At 42.6% G+C, this 24,582-nt stretch overlaps 1 protein-coding gene across 6 annotated transcripts in view; it reads right to left on the bottom strand.

Annotated features, from left to right (window-relative positions):
• The window catches only part of LARP4B (La ribonucleoprotein 4B), a 49,397-nt gene extending 33,213 nt beyond the window's left edge, over positions 1-16,184 (bottom strand). For 2 of the 6 annotated variants that reach the window (XM_019628657.1, XM_019628658.1), the window contains exons 1-4: positions 16,052-16,184; positions 15,346-15,405; positions 3,181-3,331; positions 2,790-2,930 (exon numbers count right to left, since the gene is read on the bottom strand). In XM_019628657.1, coding sequence (XP_019484202.1) covers positions 2,790-2,930; positions 3,181-3,331; positions 15,346-15,405; positions 16,052-16,132 — 433 coding nt within the window. In that variant the 5' untranslated portion in view covers positions 16,133-16,184. Of the gene's footprint in view, positions 1-2,789; positions 2,931-3,180; positions 3,332-5,413; positions 7,773-8,283; positions 11,306-15,345; positions 15,406-16,051 lie in introns of those variants that run through there. The other 4 variants (XM_019628656.1, XM_019628653.1, XM_019628654.1 and 1 more) reach the window with 4 other exon arrangements.
• Positions 16,185-24,582: the final 8,398 nt, after the last annotated feature.

The following is a 24,582-nucleotide window of genomic DNA, read 5'->3' as shown; positions in this document are numbered from 1 at the left end:
CTCATATGTGGGATCCGAACCGGGGCCCTCTGGCATCCCAAGCCAGTTCTTAACCATCGCGCCACTCGGCCGGCCCGCAAATTAAATTTTTAAAAAATCACTTACAACAGCACCAAAAACTATGAAATACTCAAGGATAAGCTGGACAAAAGATGTGAAAACTAAAAAACGCAGCCAAGAGAAATTAAAGAAGACCTAAACAAGAAGAGACATACACCTTGCTCATGAGTACTCCAATAAGATGTTAAATTTCTCTACAGGTTCAATGCAATCCCAATAAAAATCTCAGCAATGTGCAGATAGTGACCAGCTCATTCCAATTTGTAGGAAAATGGAAATGAACTAGAAAAGCCAAAATAACTCTGTATGAAGAAAACAAAAATTAGAAAGCTAACACTATCTGTTTTAAAGAATGACGTACAATAATCAAACCGTTCGGCACAATGGTCAAAACAGATCAATGGGCAGAAGAGGCGGTCCAGAGGCAAAGCACACTTTGGACAGATGGCTCTGCACAAAGGCAGTGCAGTGGAGAAAGGAGCCTTTCCAGCAAACAGTGCTAGACCAGCTGCAGAGCCACATGTGGAGAAGACAGGACTTTTCTCCATACCTCATATCATATATAAAAATTAACTTGAAATTGTCATGGGCCTAAAAAATGTAAAACTTGAAACTATATAACTTCTAGGAAAAAAACCCTTTGTGTCCGGCATTAAGCAAAGATTTCTTAAGTAACAAGATCAAAGGAAGACCCGTAAGAGTAAAAACTGATAAACTGAATATATAAAAAATTTTAGCTTGCGCTTTTCAAAAGGTACTGTTAGGAGAACAAAAAGATAAGCCACAGACTGGAAGAATGTATTTGCAAATCACATATCTGATAAGGACTTATGCCCAAAACATATATACAACTCTCAAAACGTAATAATCAAGCAGCCCAACAAGAGAATGAGCAAAAGACTTGAACAGAACCTTCAGCAAAGAAGACATATGCGTATGAAAAAGTGCTTGATGCTACTGTCATTAGGGAGACACAAATGAGAAACACAGTAAGGTTCCATGGCTACCTTTTGGAATGGCTAAAATGAAAAAGACCAGCCTCACCGATGTTGGTGAGGCCATGCAGCAGCTCCAGCTTTGATCCACTGCTGGTGGGAGCACCAAGGGCCATCGTGGGAAACAGTTTTGCCACGTCTCAGGTGGATACACACGCCTACCAGATGATACATCTATTCCAGTCCCACGTATTTACCCAAGAGAAATGGAAACATATGCCCATACAAAGTCCTGCTTATAAATGTTCAAGGTAGCTTCATTTGTAATAGCCCCAACCTGGAAACAATCCAATATTCACCAGCAGATGAATGGAAAAACAAGCTGGTATATCATGGAATGGAAGGAATACCAGTCAGCAACAAAAAGGAGCAAGCTGTGACTGTCATAATGTAAGTGAACCTCAGAATCACTAAGCCAGTTAAAAGAAGCACTCATCTTGATTGTGGTGATGGTTTTACAGGTGTGTACACATATCAAATACAGTAGAGAAATCAATGAGGAATGGAAGAGTCAGCAAATCAACTCTAATGCACTGAGTACTGGGCTTTATGCGAGGGAAAATTAAACTAGCACAAAAGCTTAGGTACACTTCAAATATATGATGTTTGTTGTACATCAACTACAATTCACTAAGCTCTACACCCAAAAATAGGGAAGAGGAGGAGAGAACAGAAGTCCTGACACAGCTGCCCAGGAGCGAGACCTCTCTGGGCCACCGGGGCCATGCGGAGAGCCCGCTGGAAGTCTGTGACCATGGACGTCAAGTGAGACCGTTCCATACTGCAACACAGTGTCATTCAGCAGCACTTATCTGCTCAGGAAAAGGCACACAGGAGATAGAGAATTACATGGGAACAAGTTAGAGGCGTTTGCAGAGCACCTAGGAAGGAAGTCATGAAGGGATGGTCTGAGCGACACAGGCAGTGAGGTGGCAGAGGAGACACTGACAAGTACTAGCCGAATCAGCTTAAGGGGGGAAACAAAGGTGGGATGCCCAACACTCACAAGGTGCTCACTGTGCACCTCTCGTGCGTAACAGAATGGAATTACAGAAGGGGAGAATGTGCTTTCTCCTAACTCAGGTGTATCTATAGAAGAATCACCTGGGAGGCTGAACTCACTCCACCTGCATCTACTCTGCCCAGTTACTACGAGCCAACTTAGGGAGCCCATTCCTTCAGTCAAGCTGCCCCACCTGACGGTCAGTAATGGCAGTGTGGCCTGCCTCTTAGGGCTCAGAGAACAAACTGCTCCTTTGGATTTCCGCAGAAACAAACTCAGGAGGTGAGGTCAGTGCCCATGACCCACTGCACGTCTATGTCTGCCCACATCGGGCCCCCCCCCAAAAGCCCTGTTCTCTTCTTGTTCTTGTCTTCCTCTGAAAGTAGCTTTAAATACCCCTCAAAAAAAAAAAAAAGACTTCCGTTGGGCTAGACCCTCAATTTCCACATTAGCGGTTGGTCTGTGCTTTCACACTCTGCCCCCAGGCAACCTTCTGATCCTCCCAGTCCAATCAGGTTTGCCTTGTGGGGCAGGCGCCCATCTCACACTGTCCACAATGCCTGCCTGACCAGCAGGCCTCATCTCTGTCCATGGGGGAGTAAGTTTAGAGTAGAATCAAGGGAAGCAATGACGGAATGTTGTTTAGGGAGAAATTTAGTGAGCTGAATTTTTAAAAGCAACGGAAGACAGCCCTTCCTCTACATGAAAATGAGCTCATAAAGTAGCTTTACCCGCATCGCTGCTTTCAGGTGGACATTCGTACTCCGAGTGGTCCAGAGCCACGGTGTTCATGGCTGTCTGGTCTGACTCCTGTAACTCTGACAGTGCTGCATCCTCATGACTTCTGTCACCATCGCCATTGGCATTCAATTCTGTAGTTAGGAAATTTTACCCCAAAAGGCAGGGTTAGGAGAATAACTTTCTCTTTAAAACAAAACAAAAGCTTATATATACTTGCCGTTATTTCAATTTTTTAACTTATGGTGAAAGATCTCCTGGCTCTTAAATACTGTCACAAACCAGGGCACAAATCTGAGTTGACAATATCTTACAGATGGACTAAAATAAACAAAGCAAAGCCTGAGCACAAAGCTGCCCCTTGTCCCACTGGCTCACACTCACCTCCCTGGCCGCAGTCAGGGCGATGGCTGGGCGTGTTCTCCCAGGTGGCGCTCACACCGCCGTCCGCTGTACTACCTGCCTCCAAATGTAACACAGGTGTCCCCCATACTTTTGCATTGGGGTTTAGCTCTGAAACCTTGGCTGCTGGTACCTAAGAAAAATGTGATATATACATTTGTATCCAAATTGCAATCAAATGCAGTTTTACTTATTAGTTCAGAGTTAAAAATGCTTATATGTAAGACAATCTATGCTAGAAAGGCTGAGCCCATCTACATGTTCTTGGGGATGAAATCAGGTGCAACAACAAAAGCTGATGTCTTCAGAACTCAATTCACCATGACAGTCTAAGTTCCTACGAAGTACAAGGCTCTCTAGATTAGATGTGTAACTGATAGAAAACTGCTGGTCCAATTAGCATCTCTGTCTAGACTACCCACCACAATTCACAGATTTGTAAACGTGAACTGAACAAGATGGATAAAACCTGAAAACAAAGTTCAAACACTTATATAAGCAAAGGACGTAGAAAATGCAAGTTCCTCCAGGAACACAGGTCCTCTGACAGGTCTGTCAGGGAGGTGCCTGGTAGGGCACCTCTGTGACCAGCTCATTTCCAGGATTACCGGCCTCCTGCTGTCCAGACATAGCAGGCACTTCTGCTCTCCCTAATCCTATGACCAGAACACTCTCTCAGGGATCCACAGGGCTCCCGCCTTTACCTCCTTCTCGGCATTGGTGAGGTCTTTTCCCATGTACCTATTTATTTATGATTTTATGAGCTGTTGGCAGCTCAGCGGCAGTTCAGCTCAGCTCAGGCCGGGACTGAAACCACTGTTGCTCAGAGCCACACTATTGAGCGAGCTCTTAACCAACTGAACCACTCAGCCAGCCCTATTTAAGATTTTATTGGGGAATTGGGAGAGGGGAACAGCACTGGAGAATTGGGGAAGGGGAAAAGACAAGTTGCTGTCCTTTTGTTCTTCAATCTAGTTATAGAGGATGTCGCTTCACTGGCCCATGCTGGTATTATCTTTGCGCTCTTCCTGGGTGAGGCAGTCGCTCGCCGGCCATTGGACCGGCCGCTCACGGCGGCTCATGGCAGCTCACGCCCGGTGCTGGCCAGCCCCACTGCAGCCTACACCATCGCCGGCCACTCACAGCAGCCCAGCTCCAGGTTGAACTGTTGTTCACCATCTTAGCTGTAGAGAGCGCATCACTGGCCCTCATGTGGGATCCGAACCAGGGGCCTGCTGCTCAGAACTGGCATCCCAAGCCAACTCCTAACCAAAGCGCCACTCGGCCGGCCCCCCATGTACCTTATTTAAACCCACAACCACTACCCCATTTTTCTTCTGCTCACAAGCCTTGAGTGGTTCCACAAGTCAAAAGAAAATGTGATGTCCCAAGAGCAGTTGCTCCCCCAACTAAGTCCAGTTCTGCCATGACAATTATTCAGTAAACCCGGACAAATTACTTGCTTTTTCCCAGCTACCACAAGCCTGGATCCCACTGTGCAGGGGTTAGAGCTTCCAAAGGGAAAGAGGAGGGTCCTGGTCCCAGGAGCCCTCGGGCAGTGCCAGGCAGGAGCTCTGGGCTGGGAGCAGCCTCACTGCACACCGCCAGAGTGGCACAGATATTGCCCGATGCTGTCCCCTCATATGCACAAGGCCCAGATAAGCCACCAAGGAGACAACATGGGGATCAACAATCTTAAACGGACAGAAAATTCACTGTGGCTGGGTGATTATAGCTTGCGGTAAACAACTATTTTTGAAATTGAGAGTAGAGGCTAATGTGGTTAAAACTATAGTATATATTTTGTTCATACTCAGGGAGCAAGAGTAATAAACATCACGCCCACAAAACCAGATGCCTCGCTGAGTGCCTATCTGGAATTCTCTTAATCTTTTTAGGTAATGGTAAAAGGCAAAGAATAGGGTTCCCCTTCTCCTTCAAGAATATTACACTCAAGAAGCACCGACTCTTAAATCTCTCTTTTTACAGGACGCCTACACTTCCAGTTCATTTGTGCCCTAGGCTTCTGCACAGTGTTTCTGTTTGTCACTCTCATTCCACCATGACCCCAACAAAGGCGTCCTAAATGCTCACTAAGAGCCAGGCACAGCACTCAGCAGTCAGGATGGAAAAGCAGATCTAGCCCTGCCCTCATGAGCAGAAGGTACTCCCCATATCTAACAGACACCGACCATTACCTTCCTCAGCATTTACACCTATTATTCCGCCTTTTTTTTTTTTTTTTCGGTGACTCCTGTCTTTATTCTCTTTCCTTTTCTAACACTTGTGTAAACCACTGTTTCTAATTAGACCTGGTCTCTTTCTACCACACAACAACACACATTAAGCTTTCCCATCTTAGTGCTGTTCTGCCCAGAGAATTGACTCCCGTTAATTCATAACACCCACTAACATTGGTCTTTTCCACTTTTAGCACCTTTTGCAGCTGACTATATTCCCTTACCAATATACATATGGTAGGTCACACTTCCCCCCAGAGGTGAACTGCTGTAAAAGACACTGAGAGTTTCAGGCCCTTGCAGGCTTGTCTCCCACAGCCACTGACTGCTAGGGTGTGTCTGGTGTCCCCCACGAGCCCACGAACTCTTGGGTGTCCATTCTGTTCCCCACCACATAACTAATACCTACTAGCACTTCTGAACTCAGGACACAGGTGCCTGGGAAATATTCACTCAGAATGAACATTTAATAAAAGTTAAGATAGAAAATTGTATATTCCACTATTTGACAACTTGTGCAAGATTTTATGCCACAACCAGGTAGAACCCATTTTATGTAATTTACTACTTCTTAAATGGTAGGCACTCAAGTCCAGATCAAGTGTTAGAGACTCCACAATTTTAAGCAGTTAACCAGTGTTCAAGAGATACTCTGAGATGTGACAAAGGATGAAAGCAAGGAGACTTATAATTAGGGGCTAATGACATGACAACTAACACTGGAGAGTCTGCTAGGTGCCAGGATATTCTATGCACGTACCTATATTTAACCATGAAAATTCTATCAGGTAGTAGCCATCACTGCCCCCATTTCACAATGAAGAAAACCAAGACAGGGACAGGTTAAGTAACTTGCCCAAGAAAATGATGGTAATTAGAACACAGTGCTATAATAGCAGCAAAAAACTAAAAGTTATCAAGAGTTCGTTAACTTCTTATAATTCACATGAGAAATAACTTGTATTAAGCTTATTTCTTTGAAATGTGGTTATTCTCATACAGTCATACGAACTCCAACTAATTATCGACAACTCCAGTTTTACCCATGGGCCACCTAAGTCATATTTCCCACTGAAAACTCAAGACTAAGCAATAGTTACTAGAACCAGAAGTAAGCTGACCTTCACAGCCACGCTCTGAAGCGATTTTATATAAATGGCCAATGTTACTCTTTGACGGACAGCAACCCCAAATGCTGAAGCTCTAAAGAAAACTCTTTTACCCGTCGCCCCAAACACAATGCTCCCTTGAAAAAAAAAAGAACCTGGCAATTCATTAACTTGTGATTTCTCAACATGAGACAGAATGGTCTCACTGACAAGTTACTGTGTAGGAACTAGAGTAACTAATATCAGAGGAAGGAGAAAGGCAGGTAGAGAAAATAGGTGAGATAATCAGGAAAAGAAACTAACATTTTTCATTTCAAGTTAGCAAGAACTGTTCCTGGACTTGCCACTAAGTAAGCTTAATTCAGAACAATTCACTGGCTTTAGAGTCATGAAGTCTGTGGACCTCTTAATTTGTAAAATGGAGTAACAGCTGCTATATAAGATTACTAAAAACAGATGTCTGTCCAAGCACTTCGAAATCTGGAGTTTTGAAAAGCAACGCACTACCCTTAAATGGAGTATGTCAGGTTAGAATACTGTTTGCATGTATCTCATAATGGAATGGCTAATTTCAGGACAGTACACAAGTTTGTCACTTAGAGGTGTAAGAGCAGGATAACAGGACCTGTGTGCACTCTACGCTATCGTGGCAAGCACTGAAATTAGCAGACACTTGTTAATCATGCCTGCGAATGTAAATGATTATGTGCGTATGAATTAAAGGCCTAATTTCATAGTGTTTGCCTCCACAACTATTTAAGGAACAAAAACCGATCAACGAACGTAACTCTGGTGAAACTCCCAAATGTGGGCATGGAAATCTGGAAAGAGGGGACGTTAATAAATAATTCCCTGAACTATAGGATTTAATTTCTATTTGTTTATTCCATACAATAAGCATTAATTAACATTTAAGCTATATCTATCTCCTTACTATTTATTACCTATCATTTTTCTTGTCTAATGCAACAAGAATCACTAACAATAAACTATTGCTTGAATAAATGAAATTTGGTATTAGCAGTATGCCCTTTCAATCACACACATCCAAAAGGACTGCTTTAAGAGCAAGACTACCTTCCCATTTGTTGGATGTCTGCATTTGCTACAGGGCTCCTGGAAATGTGCCCGAGCCAGCTGGGGTGCGGAATCACCTGCGAAGCTCCTTCCAAAGAGCGGGGCTGCGGGCCTGAGCACCATGGTCTGAAAGGTTCTGCAGGTGCTTCTGATGGAAGTGGGACACAGCAAGATGCCACTGCCTTAGACATTAGACAGTCACCGTGCAAAGCACAAACAGCACAGCTTAAGGCACGTATACTCTGCAAGTAGAACCTTTTAGAAATAACTTTACACATCCGCTGGGTCAAATGGTTGTTGTGTCCCAGCAAGGGGCTGGTGGTAGGGAAGGATGGCCTGGGCAGGGCAGCCTGCTAGAGCATGCACACACGGAGTCCACGGACAGAAGGCTGCACGAAGCAGCATCTGACCGCCAGCAGCACAGGTTTTGGTGCTGTCAAGAGCTGACACACCAGCTTTGGCTTAAGTACACCAAACAGTGAATTGAATTCAAAGTCTGCAATTTGGAAACGGTTAATTCGATGCTACAGTAACTCACAGGTTTATACAGAGATTCAAACAACTGCCCATTGTTTAGAATGAATCTCCGTTAATTTTGTGAAAAGCAATCAGGATTAAAGATTAGTATGTCACAAGCACAATAATAAAAGCATACTTACTAACTGTGTACCTCCATTTTGCCATCCCCAAATAACTCCACCTTCAGCCATTGGTAACTGAGGAGGGGGCTTTCCCATCCAAAATGATGCCATTGCGAGGTCCTGTGGCTGACTGTGTAGGTCCCCACCAAGTGTGGGTCTGTCTCCCAGTGCATCTGCGTTCGCCCACAGACAGCCCACCGGATATCCACAACCATCTGCCAGTCGTTCAGACAACAGGTGACTGGCCACCCCTCCCACCAAGTAGCAGGAAAGTTCACTCACACACTGGGAGTCCAATTCCTCTGGGAAGCCCTGCAGAGGGTCCTGTAAAGGGTCTTCATATCTATTTATACTGTCTTCTGAGAGCGATAAAACCTGGTCCTCGCTACTTGGCACTTCTGTTTCCTTGCTGTCAGGTGGAATGACGAGAAGTGCGTGCAGCACATCCTGAGGAGCAGCTGTGTGTCTGTCCACTCGGGCACGATCCAAGCAGGAATACCCTGCAAGAGTGTCACCTAACTCCATTTTTCCACCATTCACCCTTGAACTTCCCACAAAACCCACTTCACCATGGTTTAATGTGGGTTCTTTAACTGTGGCTGTGGCATTTCTTTGTTTGAAGCAGTGTGCTTGTCTGCTTGTCCCACACGGACCTCCATAGTCGCTGCCACTGGATTCACTGTTGTCTTTCCCCCAGGGAAGCCCCTCTTTCTCCTTGCGCCCCACGGCAGCCCCATGACCTACAGCATCTGAGACCTCCCTTGGGCGTGCGTAGACCTGCTCCTGTCCTGAATGGCCTCCATGGCCACCGCCACCACCACAAAGAGAGCATGTCTCTCCAGCACCCGCCAGTGCAACTGAACTCACAGGTCGTACAAGGGGTAGCTCCGCCTGTCTGCAGTCGTTCTCTCCACGGCTGTCATCATTTTGTTCTACTTGATCTGTTTCCAAAGCAGCGTTTTTTGTTATACTAGAACTGACACAAGCCAGTAGGTCCTGACCGTGCAATGCCTTACATGTTAGCATATTTGCTTCCCATTCAAAGACTGTTTTGGAGTCTGACGTGACACTCTCTGTGTCGTTTTTACTTGCCTCTCTGTGATTAGCCTGTAGTGAATCTTCTTCAGCATTTTCTAATCTGTGAGGGTCACCCCCAGAACTCTTCTCACATAGTTTACCTTCTGTTTCAAGAGTCGGGCCTACTTCACTCTCTTCTGCTTCGGTGCAGGTGAGAAGAAATGCAGAGGACATAAAGTTACTCTGAACACCTGAGGGGCTATTCTGGGCCACTTCCTGTGAGCCTCCGGGGCTCTGGGGGTGTGTCCTCTGTATCACACCTTCCATGGGTGCTTCTTGCACTGCACGAGTTAAGTCACAGGCCTGGGCTGGAGCCTTGCGGGCCCCAGTATCTGCCCACAGGCCTACCTGACTCAACCACCTCCTTTCCAAAGCCCTTCTACCACAACATTCATCTTCAGAAACACTCATTTCAGCCTCATCTTGATAAGACAAACGATTTTCAGGTTGCAGACACATATCTCCTTTGCTCCCAGTTCCCAGGCTGCGGTCGCCACCATACTGCCCAGCCGTCACCATTGGCCCCAGGTGCTCAGGTCTGGGGTTATCACATCTGTGAAAGACTGTTTCTTGGAAATTAGCACCAACAGGAAGACACGCACTTCCAAAGTGCACTGATGTGCTACACCTTTCCGAGCTTAAATTCATTCCACCTAGACTCAGGGAAGGGAGATTCCTGTCTGATCCGCTAACATCTAAACTGGAACAACTGTTGTCTGTCAGAGGTTTTACAGAGTTCCTGTCTCCTGCCTTTTTAGAGTTTAAGCTCTGATCTACACTAATGTTTACAACACCCAAGTCACCATTTTGTTCAACACTGGCAATGTCATTAGTTACATTAACACGTGGGTCACCCATGGGACTTACTGCTGAGCTGTGGCTCTCTCCTCTAGGGATGGCACACACGCATTCTAGTGAGTCAGTGTCTATGTTAGTATTTGATTCAGGTATTCTGCCAACATTATGTAATATAGTCCTTTCTGGGTAATCTTTAGGGAGCTTAGTATAAGTGTTTGCCCTGAAAGACTCAGCCTGCCTGCCACCAGTGTTTACTTTAGAGGGTGGGTCACTGCCAGTCAAAAGTTCAGAACTAGGCTTAGTTTGCTCATTAGAGACTTCCTTCACTTCCCTTAGACCCGGCTGGCCACGTGGGGACAGCTCTTCCCACGGCCCTTGGGCAGCGTTGTCTGGAGGCCAGGTCCCTCTGCAAGTCCTCTCAGATGTGACAGCTGAGAGACTCTTTTCAGCAGCAGCTGCTCCACACACATGAACACACGGCTCATCTTGTATGTCTGGGCCGCCAGGATCTACAACACAAATACTGTAAAACTTGCTCTCTATTGAATTCCATTGTCGTTTGTGATCCATACCCTTCGGCTCCCTACCAGACGTACCAGGAGCATTATTCTCATGACCACAACTGATGTGAACATTTACCAGTAACTCTCCCTCTATTACAGAGCTTTTACAAGTGACGGGGTGGTGGCACAGAGGGTTATTTCCAGGGGCTTCTTCCTGCATTCCCTGGTCAGAAGGCCCCAGGGCATATGAAAGACACTTGTCCCCTTCAGAGAAAGCCCGTGTCCTTTCAGCACTCACACACGGAGGAGTGCAAACACTGCCACCAGACTGCTCAACAACAGCAGTATCTGAATTCCTGTCAGGCTCATCCAAATTGTCATACCTAGCTAGGGACTCACTCACTGAAGAAACAGTGGAGTTACACGGCGGCCTCGTTCTGCGAGCCTGCTTGTGCCCAGACCCCGCAAACACCCCACTCCACACGACAGCTCCAGCAGCTGTCCTGCTGGCCCCCAGTTTGACACTGTGAAGCCCCTCACCCTGCAGGGTACCGAATAGCGCAGACAAAGTTTTACTTATCTTGTGCTCTGGTTCCTTCTCTTCCACAGATTTTTGCAACAGGCCAGTTTTTTCAGTGTCATTGTCACCACTTAATTCTTTGCTGAAGCAACAACCCATGTTCAAAAGTTAAAACACATAACAATGACTGTCGCTTTCTGAACTCCACAAGTATACCTCACACTAACTCTCTATGGTTTCTGACGAGAAGCCGACACCCAGATACCAAAAATAGCCCCTTGCACAGATGTCACATGTCCCCGCCACTCAAATCCAAAATCCTAATTACAACAGCCCTTACCTAACACCATCCTACTCCACAAACTAAAACCCAAACAGCACACGGAACCCGAAGACTCACAACAGCAACAAAAATTTTCTTATTCTTCTTATTCTCATAAACTCAACAAAAAAATAATTAAAATTATTATCCCAGCCAGATGAAGTAATTTCAGACTTTTGCTTTTTCTACAGTATTTCAGCATTCTCTGAATTATATTTCATGGGATGGTGGCAGCCAAAGAAATTAGCTTGTATAGTTCCCAAAGGAAAACAATCATAAAAATCTGTTCTTTAAAATGTATAGATATTTATCATTGTATCTAATTTTCTAATTCTCTGCCTTTGAGAAATAACGTCTATGGGTGTTCAGGAATAACGGTGCTTGGCACAAAATTGGAACCGTGTCCCTTAGAGATCCCTGTTGAAATGTTTACAGTGAATGGCAGGTTGTCTGTGCTTTGCTTTATTTAAATAAATAAATACATCATAACTTTTTTTGAAGTGTGTGTGTAGAGGGAAGGAAAAGACGAAACAAAGTAGCAAAACATGACAGTGGTAACTTCAAGTTCATGATGGGCACACTGGGGTTCCTTTTATTCTCTCTACTTCTACAGATGTCTGAAAATTCTCATTAAGAGAAAGGAAAGAGCAAAAGAAAGACAGACAATCTACACTCACCAGTCCAATACCGGGAGTCCCTCAGAGGCTCCAGAAGCCCTTCACAGGTGGTGAGCAGTCACCGTGCTACATGACCTAGTTCCTGCCCTAATGGGTCTTAAGAACCCCAAAATAAAACTGACACATTTGAAACATTCAGTAAAATAATACAGAACACAATTTCTTAAGTACATTTTACTAAACAGTTACAGTCAAGAGTGTCCTTGAAGGATGTAAAAACCTTTGTGACCAGCAGAAAGATAAAAACTACTAGAGTTAACTTTATTCTAAATGGTAACTCATTTTTTTAAAATTTTGTTTGTTTCTCAAAATGTATTTATCTCATTATTTTTTTAATTGTATGCTCCTAACCCATATACACAATAGTAGTTTTAATAGTCTCCATAGCATAAAACATATATTTGTTTATTTCAGACTCACATCTCAGGCTCTATCCCCCACTGAGGCCCCACTGGCCCCACCTGCCCACCTCACAGCTTCAATTTCTACCCAGTGGATTTCTCTTCCACAAACCTTTACTTCTTCAGATTTTTCCATCTCAAAATAAATGAAATTGGCATCCGCAAACTGCTCAACTATCCTTGATTTCTCTTTCCCTTACCCCAACATCTACAACACCCAGTCCACTCACTGGTGTGGTTGAACCCACCTCCAAGGTAAGTGTGAAATCCGCTCATTCCTAGTCTAAGCCACTGGCAATGAAGTAATCCATTACTTCATAGTTTACTTGCTTTCTTTGCTTTCTTTCTTGACATAATCCATTCTCTTAATATAATGAGGTCAAAATAATCTTCTGAAAATATAAGTCATGCTATTCCTCATCTAAAATCCTCCAGCTTCATCCCAAATTAATTTCAAACACTCAGAGACTATACAAACAGTTGCCCAATGGCTGACAAGAGCTTGGTTTTATTTTTGGTATTATTACTATGTGTTGTTTCTCCTTTTAAATGAAATAACAGACACCAAAGAGGAAGTGTCTCATCTTGAGTTTGGACTCTAAAGCCAGGTTGCCTGGGTTCAAATGCTGGCTCTGCCATGTTCCAGTTGAGTAATCTTGGGGAAATTATTTAAGCCTCTCCGGGTCTCAGTTCCTCTAGTAAGGATCACTTTGCTGCTCACCAATTGGCTAGGCTTGTAAATAGTTACTCCTCAAAATTTTGAGGAGCAGGGAGCTATAATAAACATGATTGCTATTACCACTGGACCAATGCAAACCTGCTCCTGAATTACTCACATTTATTTGGCCATCACTGTGGCAATTCTCCTCCGACTCACTCTACACCCAACTCTGGGGGAAAGACCAAACCTTAAGGAGACTGGTTCCTAAACCAGACCGCTAAACATACTAACTGCCAATTATAACAACTGCAGACTACTGACCAAGACACCAAGCAAGATGTCCACACACTTAGGTGTGCCATAAATAATGCCAGTTAGAAAAATGTTCAGGAAAAAGTAAACTATTTAAAGGTCCCCCAAAACCAAATGAAACTAAGAAAACTAAAGAAATAATGGCTTATCAACATACGAAAACACCACACAGCAAGTCCAAGGTGGTGTAGATGGAATCATGTGATATGGAAAAAACGAGGTAAGATATGTACACTCATTACAAGTACATCAAAACATGTGTGTGTACTTTTAACAAGACTTTTATTTTCTGCAAAGCTGTTTAAATTTGTTATAAATATAGTTTTAAAGGACACTCATGTTGTGAGCCGAGACAGTCTCTTACGGAACCTTCCAGCTCAAGTATTTAATGATCCTATGAAAACCTAAGGCATGCAACACCCTGTAAAACTGGTAAATACTACATCCCCAACTTACAAAACCTGGGTCAGAGTTGTGATCTGTCCAAGGACACTAGGGTACTGAGGGGCAGGGCTGGACAAAGCCCTCACCACATGAGGCTGTTATATGACACTGATTCTTAAAAATAAAAAAGAATGCACATGTAGGTAGCACTAGTGTCAAATTCTTTCTCCACAGAAGTGAAATACTGAATTCAGGCTCAAGTGTTTCAGTTCTTTTCTAGATGGGCCTTATCTCAATTCTCACCTACAAAGAAATTTAAAAAACAAGCAACCCCCCACCCCCAGCACAGAATCCAAAATCTAGACTACTGGAGGTCTTATATTTGGAATTTAAGTTACTTAAAATATTTTTTAAAATAAATAAAATATAATAGGCAAAAAAAAAAATCTACAAACAGAATACAACAATGAAATACAGTGGTTTGGAGGGGTCTTTCATTTTTAAAAATTCCTCATTAAAAGAAGATCAAGGCGGCCGGGTGGCTCAGTTGGTTAGAGCGCGAGCTCTGAGCAACAGGGTTGCTGGTTCGATTCCCACATCCGCTAAGCTGCCAGTGGGTGGCTGGATGGCTCAGATGGTTAGAGTCGTGTGCTCTTAACAACATGGTTGCCGGTTCGACTCCCGCATGGGATGGTGGGCTGTGCCCCCTGCAACTAGATTGAAAACAGTGACTGGACTTGGAGCTTATGGGTCCTGGGAAAAACACACTGTTCCCCAATAAAGTTAAAAAAAAAGAAAGAAAAAAAGATTAACAATCCAATCCCCTCCTTTAATTTCTACATGAACTGCTCATAATTTGGGAGGATAGAGGAAGCCTACTATAAATCTTGTGAGGTTACTTTTCCTTTAAAAAAAGATTTAGTTTTTAATTTTGTGTAGGATTTGTAAGATCACTGGTAAGACTGTCAAGCTAAATCTGGAGTGGGTCCAAGCGCACCTGACATTCGCAGATGCAAACGGTGTAAAGCAGGATTTAAAACCAACAGATCTCCATTTCCTTCTTTTATTAATCACAGCTAAACTTTGAAGCCAATTTTCTTATTGCTTACTATGACTTGTGTGCTGTAAAAAACACAAGATACCAACATGTAAAACTAATCCTATACATACAAGATTATCAGTGAACCATTAAAAACACTGTGATGCCTATCTGACATCAAAGGAAACACGGGCACACTGCTGTCTATAGAACCACACACCCACACACACAACCCAGAGGACATACCGTACAGACACTCACTGGACTCCACTGGACCCCTGCCCCCTCTGGAAAACATCAACATTTTCTAATTGTTTTATAATAAATACTTGTTGTATGGAGATATATATGAGCCTCTGCTGTGATTTATCTCAGAACTGAATTACCTGACTCAAAGCTGGGATGGAGCTTGTCTCAGAAGTGGTTTGAGATATGGGACCATTCATCTGTAAAATTGAAAAACAAATACACCATCACTGCAATGTAAGAAACATATTTTCAAACCATAGTAATTGAGTAAATCGAAGCCCACTGAGAAAAGCACATTTTTACATGACAAAGGAAATTCAGTAAGGTATTCAGAGCTATGCAGGAGCTTTGAAATTTAAAATATTTTGAAATTCTGAATGAACACCATAAGTAAAACTACTTGTAGTTTCAATGTTGAAAATTAAGAAAATCTACCTTTCCCAAAGCCATTGAGAAACTTTTAAATATTAACATGATAAAATCTTAGAAAAAACAAAAACAGTCAAAAGAAAAAGTTTACATTATAATTCTAATTAATTCTTTAACTACATACCACTGCAATGGTTATAATGTTTTAAGAGTATTTATAAATCACTGTGTTTTCTTGGTGATTTAAAATCCCAAGCTTTAAGTATCCAGAGCTGTTAAATACTGCCATTTGTTTTCTTTATCATCTAATACTCAACCCTACACATAAATTTATCCAGAATATAACACCTGTGTCTAGGTTGTAAGATGTGCTAGTGTGTCAGCTCTGGTTTCCTTGTTCAGTCCCATGGAAACTGTTCTCAGAGGGCAGATGCACAGCCCACCCTGGCCGGGCTCAGGCTTGGGCACACTCACCAGATGAGCACTGTCTTTCCCTTCCTGGACTCTCTGGCCCTGCGGTTCAGCCACAACCTTAGCGTCCTGATCAGAAGTCATGAGCTGTTTACTTTGTGGCTCCACGGGGAGAAGTTTAATGTCAACCGTAGGATGCTGTAAAATGACAAAGACAATAAATCGGTAACTCGGAGTGCAGGGTACAATTGATTGTTAATATGCAATTACAAGAAGTCTTAAAATCCTCAGGTTTTCCAGGACATGTATTTATTCCTCTGGAGTCTAAGTAGTTTTTAGACACATGTGCCCATAATGAATAGCTTCCTCACCCCAAGAAATACCTTGTTTTAATAAGGTTCTTCTTCACATAATTTGGTGACAGTGAGAACACTCTAAGACTTGTAAACCAACACACATAAACCATGCACACCCAGGACGCATATATTAAAAACAGAAAATTAAAATGAACAGAACTCCAATTTGGAATTCGATGAATCCCAATTTATACATATAGTTTTTGACCAGATTAGTTTCATTTTGTTCCAGGATAACAGGTGTCAGGAGAAATAAACAATAGTTGGTTAAAAAGGAATCCCTTCACAATCCTAAACCACAGAAACAGAAAATGAGCCATGGCTGCAGCACAGGTACAGCAAAGGCGCCTCTGCTGTAAAGCGCTTGCTCAGCTTCCCCAGTAACATCTCATGCAGTTTTCCCAAAGGGCTGGCGAAGCTACTCTGAGTCCGGAGGGGTGACAGTTTTCATGATTCCACCTTAGGAGCATTAGAACCAGGATTTCTGGACACCAAGGTGCCATTCAAGCTACGCTGCTTCACACCAAGAAGAAGACCTGCATTTAACCCAGGTATCTTTTCAGGCTCTTCTGAAATACAGTACCTGAGTGCCTAATATAAAAGCTAACTATTTTCCTTTCACTAGGTAACCACGTAGGTTTTCAGTTGCTATGATGATGATCCTTCTTCTCAATAACCTGCTTATGATAACTTCTCAAAACCCTTGTTAATGAAATAATCTGATGATCAAAGGCAATCTCATCCAATTGTCATGTGTATGTATCATCAATCACAAAGGCACAAAATCCCTCCAATGCTGTAAGACAGGCCTGGAAATGCAAGCCACTGATAGTGCACCACTTCAGGACTGAAACAAATTAAATCAGTTTCACATAGGTCAGTGTTTTCCAAAATGTACGATAAGTGACAAATATGTTGTAATAGAAACCATCAATTCTCGCAAAACTGTCAAATCTAGAAAATAAAGACAGACTGGTACTCAGACTGACAAGTCACAGAAGGTGGTACTGTAGGTGCTTCTACCACTAATAACTTCTAGATTTTTAAGATTCTCAAAGAAAAAAAAACAACGTTTGGTTGAAAACAAGATATTATAGCCAAAAGGGAAAAAAATCAACTAGGAGAGACCTTTATTACAGATGCTACCTGTATTTTTTCAGACACTCAGATATGATGCGCCTCTTGATGGAAACAGCAACAAAGCCAGGACGGGAGCTTACTACCAACTTAGGGCAAACACAGGAACGCATGAGGTCTGCAACATGGGCCACTATTGGACAAGCAGCCTGGCTTCTTCCACATGAAGGGAGACAAGACAGACTCTGGCCAAACTATGGCTTTATTTGATCCAAACATACGAAAACAAAAAACAATCGGGGAAGTAATACTGATGGGATATTTGATGGTATTGAAGAGTTACAACATTTTCTTAGATGTGATTATGTTTATGTTTAGTAAAGAGACGCTGCCTTTTAAGCTGCATGTTAAAATATTTATGGGGACATAATATATGGAATTTTCCTCAAAATAGTATGTGAGGCACGACTGTGAGGGTCCACAACTGCCCCCTGGGAGAAGGTGTGGGGTTCAGGACCCAGTCCTGTCTACTGTGGTATATGAATGTTCTCTCATACAAGGTCACAAAGGTAAGTAACCAGGGCAGCATCTCAGTCCAAAAGAAACAGTGCACCTGACCTGACATGCATCCTGTCCATAAACAAGTCATTGTCACATCATACCACTATGCCTCTTAATTACTGACCTGACATACATATACGGCTTTTCAAAAAAGTCCTAAAACTAGCAAGTTTGCCAACAGAAGGGGTTATTGATAGTCACCTCCTGGGTGGCCTAATGGCGCGTTGGTTGGGAGTTGGCTTGGGACACCAGCTCTGAGCAGCAGGGCCCCGGTTCGGATCCCACATGCGGTCCGGTGACACTGCCCTCTACAGCTAGGATGGTGGATGGCAGCTCGACCTGGAGCTGGGCTGCCGTGGGTCGCCGGTGACGGCGTAGGCTGCAGTGGGGCCAGCCGGCAGCGGGCATGAGCTTTCGTGAGCCGCCATGAGCCACCATGAGCGGCTGTCCGATGGCCGGCGAGCAACTGCCTCACCCGGGAAGGGCGCAATGGTGGCACCAACATGGGCCAGTGAAGCGACGTCCTCCACAACTAGACTGAAGAGCAAAAGGACAGCAACTTGTCTGTTCCCCTTCCCTGATTCCCCAACGCTGTTCCCCTCTCCCAATTCCCTAATAAAATCTTAAAAAAAAAAAAAGATCATCACTTCCTTTAAGCAGTATAACAGATACAAAGCATTAAAATTAGACTTTTATCAAATGTTTGAATCTAAAATAAGATTTAAAGTATGATGATGCAAGTACTGACAATCCTTCCAATGAATAACAGTAACGTTTTCATTACTTGTTCAAGACACCAAAACCATTTTGAGATTTAAACTACCGACTCCTGGCATGGCCAAAAAGCAGGTCTATAGGCTGTAAAGAGAAATATGTCGTGGGAAATCTGCTGCCAAAGCCAAGAACCTCCCCACCCAAGAACTGGTAATGTGGAAACGAAAGTTCAGAGGCAGCCTCCACAGAGCCTTCATGAGCTGAATAAGGAGTGACCTCCCTGTTTGATTTCATCTCTCTCCCAAAGAAAAAGCAGAGAGAGGACGCAAAGGGTCCTCCTCCTGTCTGGTGGGCCCTGTACTAGCAGTACATTTCTCATCTCAATGTCAAAAGCCACACTGAAAAAAGTTTTATCAGTCTTATTAATTCCTTGGGAGAGTCAAGTTCTCTAAGCTCTGTTTCTAAATCCTTTTATATAATTCTTTTCACACATACCAGAAATGTCTGTTTCATAATTAGGTTTTCTTTTTTTTTTAAGATTTTATTGGGGAATCGGGGGAAGCGGAACAGACAAATTGCTGTCCTTTTGTTCTTCAGTCTACTTGTGGAGGACGTCGCTTCACTGGCCCATGTTGGTATTATCATTGTGCTCTTCACGGGTGAGGCAGTCGCTCGCCAGCCCCTGGATGGAGGCTCACGACAGCTCACGAAAGCTCACGCCCGCTGCCAGCTGGCCCCACTACAGCCTACACCATCACCGGCGACCCACGGCAGGCCAGCTCCAGATCGAGCTGTTGTTCACCATCTTAGCTGTAGAGGGCGCAGCGTCACTGGCCCTCATACTGGATCCAAACCGGGGCTCTGCTGCTCAGGGCTGGCGTCCCAAGACAACTCATAACCAACGCACCACTCAGCCGGCCCCATAATTAGGTATTTATTAAGGTCCTTTTAAACACTCAAAGCAATCCTTAAAAATATAATCAATCTCAAACTTAACTGTATGTCAAATCAGTGCCATAACTATTCAGAGAACTATTTTAAGTGATTTTAAGACAACATTTGCATACAAGAGCCTAAAAATGCACCAAGAAACCTTGAAATATATTCAGTAAGCCTATCCTTCAGGGGTAAATGACGGTATTATTTTGAAACTATTTTATTTTATATATTATATACACTCTAGTAAAATAAAAAATTACATTAATGTTAGGTACTCAGATTTTTCAGCCTAAAAGAAAAAGTTACAAACTTAAAATCAAATAAGCTAAGTAAAAGACATATAATCTTTTTATTTTTAAAGGATATGTAATTTTTTAACTAAGCTATAGATTTTCTTTGGCTTTCACCAGTTTTTCTACTAATGTCCTCTTTCTCCAGCATCCAATCGAGGCCCCCACACTGCATTCAGTTGTCACTTCTCTTTAGTCTTCCAATTGTGACAGCACCTCAGTCTTGCCTCATTTTTCATCCACACTTTCCAAGAGTGCTGCTTAATTCTTTTGTAGAACATTGCTCAATTTGAGCTGAACATTTGGGACATGTGGGACACCTTAGCATGAAAGCAAGGAAGCTATCAAAGACTCCTGTGGTCATGTCACAGGAGGAACAGTAAAGAAAGGGGGAAGGGGGTTCCGGCTGGCCAAAGGATGACAATGTGAGGATCAGAAAGAATGAATGGACACAAACATGTAAATGTCTGTGACAGTCAAAGCACCACTGCCACACTGGTCAACTCTGGAGGCTGCTGACACCAATTCAGTTTTCTGAAGATTACTAAAGGGAAACAGTAGTTAGCCTGCCTTTCCTAGATGACAATTTCAGCATAACCAAATAGCTAATCAGGGCAACTTGTTCTCTACACATGAACCACAATTAGAAAGTGAAAAGTAAACGACAGAATTAGAAAATCAAAACATCACAACATCTAATGAAATAACAAAGGTGATGCTCATTGACATCTGCTAAAATTAAGTGAGGAGCAGATCCAAGGAGACTTTATAGTGGCTGGGTCCGATAGGTATTGACTGAAGCTACTTTTCAATCTTATCACTTAAAGTGGAAAGAGGCAGTACTTTCTTCTGATGTGATGACAGAACACCATCTATGAAGTATTCTTGTAAAAAAAAAAAAAACACCTATTTAATGAAATCTCTAGACCTGACTCCCAATTTAAAGGAAATTCTGGGACAACACATGTTAAATAACACCAACCCAAAGCAATTAGCTAAATTCAAAATGTGGGACATTCTACAAGACAAATGACCTCATTTCTATAGCAAGTGTGAGACATGGAAAAATGGGGGAGATCTGTATTTCTACAAAATGCAAAAGCTTTAATCAAAATAACCTTACGTAATATGGGAACCGTATCTGCATCCAAATTCAAATAAAGTTTAAAATGACACTTTTGACAGGAAAAATTAAATGTTGCCTAGGTAATAAAGGGTATTATAGAATAGAACAAGTATTAAATTTGTTGAGTGCAATTAAGGTGCTATGGCTATTTATTTTTAAAGGTCTTATCTAAACTAAAAGACTATGGATAAAATTATATATCTGGAATGTACTTTAAAATATGCCAATTTTTGTAAGTGTAAGGAAAAAAACAAAAATATAAGAATGCAGCAAGTTGACTGCAGCTGAGAGCAAATCATGGGTAAATTAAGGATTGCTGTATGAGCCTCTCTACTTTTGTCATTAAAATTTTCCATAATAAAGGTAAAAAGGAAACTCTAGGATATAGTATCAATATATCTAAACTTCACATATTTACTTCTATCAAACCTATGTAAACCATTTTATGAACAATGTTCACGGCAGCTTTAGAACATTAAAAAAGAAAAACATCTAACTACAGAAAAGCAGAAACTAATGGAACATATTACAATTATTTAAAATATTCACAAAATTACATAAATCAAAAAAGCAAGATGTAAAACTGTAGACAACATAATTACAATTATGCTTTAAAAATTCACATAACTTTGTGAACATTTAAAAGCAAATGAAACTAGAAGGAAATACACCAGATGACTAACAACGTGTTAAGTGCTATTAATAAAACCCAAGGATAGTGTATTACTTTGTTTCATTCCTGCATTCTCAATTTTTTAAATTACTTACTACTTTTATAATCACACATACTTAATAAAACTCATCCAGCTTGCTGATTCCATATTTACCAAGCAGCCCCCTAACCCTTTAGGTCCTGGAGGCAGGAGCCAGTACTGGCCCAGCAAGAAAATCATCCAAGTTCCTTTTTCCCAGCTGTTTGTCAATACAAATAATACAACTGTCATTCAGTCATCACATTTTCTTGTGAAACTACACTACTCAGTCTTGGGGGGAGGGCCCCTCCCCCACAACTCAAAGTGTGGTCTGGGCTCTTTCCAGGGTCCAGGAGGTCAAAATGATTTTCATAACAATGGTTAAGATGTCATTTGCATTTTTCGCTCTCATTCTTGCCTCACAAAAGTGCAGTGGAGTTTTGGTGCAGTAGCAAAGAATATTCACGGTTATATGAAAAGACACTTAAAATAGTCCTCACTTTTCCAACTACGTTATTTGTGTGAGACCAAATTTCCGTTTTATACTTCAACCAAAACAACAGATCAAATGCATAAGCAGGTAAGAATCCAGCTGAGCTTCTATTAAATCAGACATAAGGGGATTTCCAAAAATATAAAACGCCACTCACCGCATTAAATTACTTTGTTTTGGAAATGATTACTGTATTTGCCGGCGTATAAGGCGACTGGGCGTATAAGACGACCCCCTAACATTTCCACTCAAAATACAGAGTTTGTTATATACTCGCCGTATAAGACTACCCCCTCTTCCGCACACCTTCCACACACCAAATAAAAGGTAAAACAATATCAGATTTGATTTGGCCCACTGAAGTGCAAACAAGCGTATTGTATTTCGTGTCACCACATAACCGTTTTGGCGATGTTGAGCCACCATGTCTGCTACATGTTTTTCGAGTTCTGGCCAGTGTGGGGTGCCTCTTCTTAATGCACACTTACCCCTTGGCATACTCTTTAATGCTTTCTCATTTGATTTCCAGTCCCGAACCATCTTTTCTGTTACTCCATATTGTCTTGCAGCAGCACAATTATTATTTTCCTTAGCAAAGTTTATAACTTTCAGTTTAAAATTTGCATCATACTTCTTTCTTTTGGCTGGTGCCATGATAGGGATGATAGGGGTTTGACTGGTCGACATTTTCTATGCTGTACTATACAATGGTGCAGTATTGTGGTTGGCTGTTGGCTGTATACAAAGCCTGATTTGATTGGTCCCTGCTCCCTGTTTGCCCGCCCTGTCACTATAGCAGTCTGGTCCACCCTTGCATCAGCATCTCCCTGGGACCTCACTAGTGCGCAAGTGCGAGCTCTTCAACATTCTAACAGGCACCATGATAGCGCAAAATCGCGAATCTTCAATGCATATGTAAAGAAATATATGGTAACCCGAATTTACCACACTCGCAAAATCGCACACAGCCGAGCATACACCCAGCAGCGCTGCTGATGCCTGAAAGGTATGTGGAATGAAGTGGGCGGGCATCGGGAGGCCACTATGGCACGGGGCAAGCACTATGGGCAGTCTATCTGAAGTGTACCTGGCGTATAAGACGACCCCCCACTTGGAGGCATATTTTTCAGGGCCAAAAAATCGTCTTATACGCCGGCAAATACGGTACTATGTTTTCATAAGCAATGTTATTTATATTAACATGTAATGGGTTTGCTATTAAAGAAAAATATTTTTAAAATTTCTGAGCCTTAATTTTTAGACACAAGCCATATAAACAAAAGTTCTTAGGGATCCTGTATGTTTAAAAGTGTAAAGAGGTCCCTAGACCAAAATATTTGAGAACTGCTGACATAAGGCAAAGCTAGTTCTGACGGACAGACAGCCGGTGCACGTGGACGGGCAGACGTGCTACTCTTTCGATGGTGTGACACTCCCCAATTGGGTCTTTGGAAATCGATCCCAAATTCCTATGGAAATGCAAGGGACCCTGAACAGCCAAAACAGTCTCAAAAAGAACAAAGCAGAAAGAGTCACACTTCCTGATTTCAAACTTACCACAAAACTACAGCAATCGATACAATGTGGTACTGGCACAGACACAAAGATCAATGAGACGGAACTGAGAATCAAGAAATGAGCCCTTGCCTTTTTGGTCAAGTAATTTTCGAAAGGGCACCAAGACCATTCAATGGGGGAGGGACAGTCTTTTCAACGAACAGTGCTGGACAACTGGACATCCACATGCAAAAGAATGAAGCTGGACCTCTATCTCACTCTAGTTCAAACATCTAAAAGCAAGAGCTAAAACTACAAAACTCAGAAGAAAACACTGCAGTAAACCTTCATGAGCTTGAATCAGACAACTATTTCTTAGGACACCAAAAGCAGAGGTCAACAAAAGAAAAAATAAATTGGTCTTCATCAAAATTGAAAACATTTTTGCTTCAAAGCACACCATCAATAAAGTGAAAAGATAACCCACAGAATGAGGGAAAATGTTTTCAAATTATATATGTAATAAGGGAACACATATCTAGAATAAAGAATTCCTAAAACTCAGTAGTAAGAGACAAATTAAAAATGAGCAGAGTTGGGCCGGCCGAGTGGCTCAGTTGGTTAAGAGCTTGCTCAAGAGTTTGAGCTCTGAGCAACAGGGTCCCCTGTTTGATTCACGGCCCGAGCTGAGCTGCTGCTGAGCTGCCAGCAGATGGCAGGATGGCTCAGCTAAAAAAAAAAAAGGGCAGGATGATTAAGAGCTGGCTTGGGACGCCAGAGGGCACGGTTCGGATCCCACATATGAGGGCCAGAGACACTGCCCTCTACAGCTAAGATGCTGAACAACAG

The sequence above is a fragment of the Hipposideros armiger genome, unplaced genomic scaffold (assembly GCF_001890085.2).
Source record: "Hipposideros armiger isolate ML-2016 unplaced genomic scaffold, ASM189008v1 scaffold_801, whole genome shotgun sequence".
NCBI lineage: Eukaryota > Metazoa > Chordata > Mammalia > Chiroptera > Hipposideridae > Hipposideros > Hipposideros armiger.
Note: the sequence above shows the minus strand (reverse complement) of the source record. Positions and strands in the feature narration are given on the sequence as shown.